The 6918-nt window shown below is 33.5% G+C and overlaps 1 protein-coding gene across 1 annotated transcript; it reads left to right on the top strand.

Annotated features, from left to right (window-relative positions):
* Positions 1–96: 96 nt before the first annotated feature.
* LOC106065956 (vacuolar protein sorting-associated protein 29) lies at positions 97–5448 on the top strand. Its single transcript, XM_056006937.1, has 4 exons — positions 97–257; positions 1675–1866; positions 2969–3204; positions 4689–5448. Exons 1-4 carry the CDS (start codon positions 255–257, stop codon positions 4804–4806), a joined length of 549 nt encoding a protein of 182 aa, XP_055862912.1. The 5' UTR covers positions 97–254; the 3' UTR covers positions 4807–5448.
* Positions 5449–6918: the final 1470 nt, after the last annotated feature.

Raw genomic sequence — 6918 nt, 5'->3', positions numbered from 1 at the left:
TCCTATATGTCTAAACGGCACGGTAGTAATAGATTTACGATGTTTAGATACAAACACCCTTTTTCATTGGCTCAGTCATTTATTTTGTGGCCAATCACTAATGACAATAGATAATTATTATTATATGCATGTGATAAATGTTAGGATTTATATTTCCGGTTTATTAGTAATTTTTGTTATTCATTTCAGAGAAATATCAGAGAAAATATTGGTTGAAGACATTCGTGACATAGCTATAATTATCAAATATAAATATGGTAATTTCCCAACTCGTTTCTTGGAGTCTTTCATATTTGTATTCGTATTAAATTTCTAACCGACAATCCAAATTAAAAACATTAGATTTATGTTAACTAAAGTGGGCGTGTCCAGTCTCAGAGTCTGGTGTGTGACTGTGTCAATCAGAGTGTCTTCTCAGATTTCGATTTTGTCAATTTTTTCAGCTCTATTTTAGCCCCATTAGATCTACATCTTGTTAAAACTTGTTGATTTCACGATTTCATATTCGTATGGAAAGGATGTATTTGATTATTCTAGATCTATTTAAATTTATGTAACAGTAATCTAGCCTAAAATTTTGTTTATTTGTTGTTGCACGTTTTCAATCAAAACAAAGAGGAAAAACATTTCTTCACTGCCTGCAGAAAAATAATGCCAAGTGAAATGCTGGCTTGATAATACATTAATGACATTATATGGGTGAAAGGCGATGTACAGCTTGACTGGTCAGCTCATTAACACAGCCATCCAATCATGTGATCATCTCATCTCTGCCTGTGGCATAGGCCACAAACCAGCTTCCTCCAGGCATCTTGGTTCTGATAGTCTCCAACTTTCCCCACATCTACTTGGCATCTGCTTCCAAATCGCAGCACCATGTATTCCTGTGTATTCCCGTCTTTCCTTGGGGGTTACAGGTTAGGGCTTGTCTTGTTATGTTGGATGCTGGCTTGCGAAGGGTGTGACCTATCCATCTCCAGCACCTCTGTAGGATATCTACTACAATGGGCTGCTGCTTAGCTTTTTGCCACAGTTCCTTATTTCAGAACTTGTCTGGCCAGCGGATCATACAAATTTTTCTCAGGCAGGTATTGATGAATACCTGGAAGATTATTTTCATGGTGATGATGGTGATTCTCCATGTCTCTGCTCCATAAAGTAGTATTGGCTTAACAATGGTGTTAAATAGCCTGAACTTAGTGGTGGTGCTTATTTCCCTAGATCCCCAGGTGTTCTTCAGGCTGCTTGAGCTTTATATCAGATGATAAAGAAAAACACCTTGTGCTAAAATTATATTTCGAAAAATAGTTTTTTATCATACACATTTTTTTTACAATTTATTCTTTTTTTAGCTTTATATTTTTTTTTATCTAGCTATTTAAATGGACTTACATTTAACAATTTAATAATTTGATCAATCAAGTATTCCCTTTTACTGTAAAAATTTTTAATGGATTAAATTTTTAAATGTCCAAGTGTAAAAAACTATACATTTATATAAGTAATATTTTTTTTACATGACTTTAGTTTATGCCTAAAACTAAGAAGCTTGCAAGAGCAAGAACTTAACCCTGTATACTTGTTAACATTAAAATGTTGCTTTTCGTTGCAGTGTAATTTTATTTTTGACAATTTATCTGAAACCTTGACCTTGCTATGTCCTTTTTGTTTAAGCTGGTCCTTGTGCTAGGAGATCTTCATATTCCTCACAGGTGTAATTCTTTACCTGCAAGGTTCAAAAAGCTGCTTGTACCTGGGAAAATACAGCACATCTTGTGCACCGGAAATTTGTGCACCAAAGAATCTTTTGATTATCTCAAAACCTTAGCTAGTGATGTTCATGTTGTTAGAGGAGATTTTGATGAGGTAATTAACTAGAGATTTTTGTGTTGTTTTTCATTTGAAACTATCATGTTTTGGTAACATGATAGTTATAACATTTCATTAGGCCTGACTAACATAAAAATATACAAACAGAAACACATTAAGATATTAATGCAACTTAACTAACAAAGTGTTGAGTCGATGATTATTGAAGTTAGATTATTCACTGAATATAGTCTAATGGAGTGTGATTAATGATCTTTGTTTTGTATATATATGTATATATACATCAATTTGCAATCTTACTATTGATTATTACCATCTTTATGCTATTGTGCCCTTATAAAAAATTAGACCATAGATGCTATCTATTTAGTTTAAATTTATTGTTTTTTTTTAGGTAGATTTCTTGTAAACATCATTTAAGTCCAGTTATGGATTTTAAATTTAAATAATAGAATATGCATCCTCTGTTTTGGACCCCTCAACTCAAGAAAACATTAGGAAACTGGAACAGACACAAAATAGAACACTGAGATTCATAACAAACAAATATATTCATATTTGACTAGAGTAACACCTTTAGTAAAATCACTTAAATTTAGAAAGCCTTCATGAGAGAAGACTCAAAAGTAAAGTAGCAATTATGCATAAAACACTGAACCATAATCTTCAAATACAAAAACAAAATATAATAAAATACTCAAAAAGCCTAAAGATAATGGCACAATCCTCGTTCCATATGCTAAGACAAATTTGTACAAATGCTCCTTTTCCCTAGTGCTATTAGAGCATGGAATGGGTTGCCTGAGGCAGCCAAGAAAACCAGTGACTTGGCAGAATTTAAGTCACTGGTTAACATGCATGACAAGATGCATGACGCTTAGGACTTAATCATCTTTTTTGAAGTAATGTCTGTATTCTATAAGATAAAGATAACAAAAATTATTGTACAGAGATACCTCAGCTCTAATGTTGGAGAATGTAAAAAGCCATAGGTAGAATGTTAGACATGAAAACCTGGTAAACATTTCACCACATAAACCAGAGAAGTTCACATCACATCATGCATTGATAATATAATATAATATTATTTGTTATTAGATAATATACAATTGAGACATAGCTTATTATATTCTTACAGAACATGAATTATCCTGAACAAAAAGTTGTTACTGTCGGACAGTTTCGGATAGGACTTTGTCATGGACATCAGGTTGTTCCATGGGGAGACATTGAAAGCTTAGCCATGGTGCAAAGACAGTTAGATGTTGATATACTCATATCTGGGCAGACACACAAATTCCAAGCCATAGAGCATGAAGGAAAATTTTTTCTCAACCCTGGCTCAGCCACAGGATCCTATTACGCGTTAGACAGGTATGAGAAAGCTGTTGTTTCCTAATTGTGGTCTATAATTATCTTATAACAAGATCTATGAGAATTTGAAAAATTTGACACATCGCCATTCTGTAACAATAGTTGCTTTTAAAATAACAGCATTGAAAGTGAACTTGAGTAGCTAACTTATAGTTAATGAATTTTGTTAATGTTAGATCTGGCATTTCAAATCACTTTAATTCGGATTTTGCTTTAACAAAGAAATTGAATGTACAAATGCAAATTTAAAAAATGCACTACCTCTGTTAATTTGTGGGGGTAACTGGAGAGCAGAAGTCATAGTAAATTTCTGCTTTATTTTGTCTCCAACAAGTTTGTTGTCAGCTCCAAGAGAGGGTGTGTAGTACATATATATAGTTCGTCCATCGTGGTTCGATGATGACCACTTTGTCATCCAGGGGGCTGAGGGCTTTGCACTGGGGTTTTATGCCTCCTCATGTGGCTGGTGAGATGTATGTGAACCCAGAATGTTCGGCCGCACACTGGGCAGGTTATTCCAGCTGGAGCTAGTGTCGTTTGTCTTGCTTTTCTTTTCTGGCATTTTTCTTCTGTCAGCATTGTTCTTTTTTCCTCAGCAACCTGTGCGCCAGTTTTCACAGCGCAATGCCATGATGCTCTGTCATGTGCCTCTGTCTCCCAGCTTCCTGGGTCTATGCTGAACGCCTTCAGAGAATCTTTGAGGGTGTCCTTGAAGCGCTTTCTTTGACCTCCTTGCGAGCGCTTTCCTTCGCTTAGTTGGCCATACAAGAGTCGTTTTGGGATGCGGTGGTCTTCCATTCTGTAGACGTGACCTGCCCATTGCAGCTGGGACTGCATCAGAATTGTGTGGATGCTTTGCAGTACATATATGTTCAGCTGCACTCATTTCTTTTGGTCCCAATTATTTTAAATGCCAGCAATAGTAATTTCAAAATATTGAAAGAACTCACATGTGGTACCAACTCTTTTTTGTCAGCTGGGGCTTTCTAGGGCCTTTTAATTGTAAACAAGTTTAGGTCTTATTAGTCATGAGAAATTAACATGCCCTATAAATGGAATAATATCAACTCCTTCTTTTTGCAGAAAATATTCCAACAACAGAAAGCACATGTCTTAAAAATGTCATAGAAAGCAATTAAAATCCCACTCACCTATCTCACATACAAGGCACTATTCCCACCATTATGACACTGTCACTGTTGAATGTCCCCCAAACAGACAGACAGACCCTAATAACTCAATAACTCAAGTATAACCAATATTTTATATGGTAGTGTGTTGCAGCTGAGAAGAACAAAATATTATTACATGAAAAATGTCCAGTCCAGTTCAGCAGCAAAAAAATTAGCGAGAAGAAACAAAAGATACTGAAAATATAAAAAAATAACAATTTTGTTAAATGACTTGAGTACTATGAATTTAAATGGTCTCTAAATGCAAGAATAAAATGTTAGAAATGTCAACTTTGTTTTTGTCTTTCACAGCAATGTCATTCCATCCTTTGTCATACTTGATATTCAACAATCAACAGTGGTCTCCTACATTTATAAACTTATAGATGATGAAGTCAAGGTGGAGAGGATAGAATATAGAAAGTCATAAACTTGTTCATTTCTTTGTATAGTATTATTTATTTCTTTGGTTCTATTATTAGAAGAAATCACTGATAAACCTGCAATAACAGAAAGTTTGTTTTTTTTACAAATGAAATATTTTCAGTACATAAGAAATATAGGACTATAGAATGTTTAGAAATACAATGAAAGACAATTTATCATGGTGAATAGACTTTGTCTAAACTTAGTTATTAGTCTGTGTAATAATTAAATGTTTAAAAATGTTTTTTAAATGCATTTCCTTTTTTTTTTTTTTTTTTTTTTTAATGATGCTACATTTTTATTATTGCCAATAATTTAAATTTCCTCTTTAACATTTGTCATTTTCACCATCATCGATTGAGATGTCATTATTTGTTTGTAGGTTTAAACACAAATGCACATCATTTTTACGTTTGTTTGATAGATTTAAAAAAAAGAGAATGTTTGTTTATTTATGTATAAACTCTTTTTTTTTAATCTGTGTATAATATAAATATACACAGTCAGCCAAGTCAAACTTTTTGGTTTGTTTTTTCTTTGTCATAGTAAATGTTAAGAAAGAAAAAGCTGAAACTTTGTAAGTTACATAAAACTCTTTAATTTGTTTTTGTAAATAACTGTGTACATGAATAAATAAAATGTTTTATTGACTTGTTGCTAACATTATTTTAGTTTTCAATTGGAAAACACAAGTCAATTTGATTTTTGGCTTTGATTATTCCAACAGTTTCTCAAATCTTCAGTTAGAAATGTGTTCCCTTGGTGATAAGATCAGGGCCGGTCCTACAGGTTGCAGGGCCCTATGCGAAACGGATTGCGTGGGGCCTAATTTGCGTTGTAATAAGGATAATAAGTGAAAATTAAGATTTTGTATTAGAAAATAAATTCCTCTTTGCATTTTATTTATAGTTTACTAAGTACTAAATCACTGTTAAATTAACTTTACAGTAGATAGTAGTTTTCCAACAAAACGCTGATAAACATTCACATCTGCATTTTAGATTTACTATCGACTAGTAAAATATTGCTTTTTTTTTTTCGAAGAGGTCGAGATAGATTTAGATCTATATTTGTATGTCAGTGAATATTAAAGTAAATTAAGTATTTGAACTTCTTGTTTTGGTCAAAATTCGGCTTATTATTACATTTTTATTAAATGAAAGATGACAAAGCTGTTTCGTTTTGTTTTTTAATCGCGAGTAGGATTGGCGTTTTCCATATTGAATGACACCCAGAAATTACAATTTTGTCTGTTTTAAGGAGATTTGCATCAGTTTTCATAAGATTTTAATAATTTCTAGAGATTTTCATGACTTTTTCTTATATTTTAAAATTTCAGGAGAATTCCAGTAACCCTTTAATAAGTTAAAATGGTTTAATTGAATAATTTACACCTAGAATTCGCATCGCGCGGGGCCTAAGAAAGTGCGGGGCCCACTGCGGCCCATAGGCTGCAGTGGCCTAAGACCGGCCCTGGATAAGATCAAGATGTCCGTAACATCATGTTTAAATCATAGTTATTTAAAGGCTTTGAATAAATTTTAAGTTGTTAGTATACATAGTTGTTAATAAAAAGTTTAATATCAAAATGTTCAAGTACCGGTACCCGTATTTTAAGTGTTAGATATATAAAAAATAGTTAAATTGATATTTGTTTACAAAAAAAATAAATATTATAAAGATGAAAATACATTGAAGATCTGTATTACCAAAGTCAGTCACATCAAATGGAATGAGGGTTACCAGCCCAACGCAGTCTAGTTTACTTGTTACTTTTGTCTAAAGGACTGCCTTTAGTGTATAGGCGGCACGGTGGATGAGCGGTTAAGCGCTTGGCTTCTGAACCAGGGTCCGGGGTTCAAAACTCTGGTGAAGACTGATTTTTTATTTTGAAGGGCGCCGCTGAGTCCATCCAGCTCTAATGGGTACCTGACATTAGTTGGGGAAAAGTAAAGGCGGTTGGTCGTTGTGCTGGCTACACACCCTCGTTAACCATAGGCCAGAGAAACAGATGAACTTAACATCATCTGCCCTATAGACCACAAGGTCTGAATGGGGAACTTTACTTTAGTGTAGTTTATTTAGTCAGAGTCTTAGAAAGAAAGTACATAATTTT

This window comes from Biomphalaria glabrata, chromosome 12, assembly GCF_947242115.1.
Source record: "Biomphalaria glabrata chromosome 12, xgBioGlab47.1, whole genome shotgun sequence".
Classification (NCBI taxonomy): Eukaryota; Metazoa; Mollusca; class Gastropoda; family Planorbidae; genus Biomphalaria; species Biomphalaria glabrata.
Note: the sequence above shows the minus strand (reverse complement) of the source record. Positions and strands in the feature narration are given on the sequence as shown.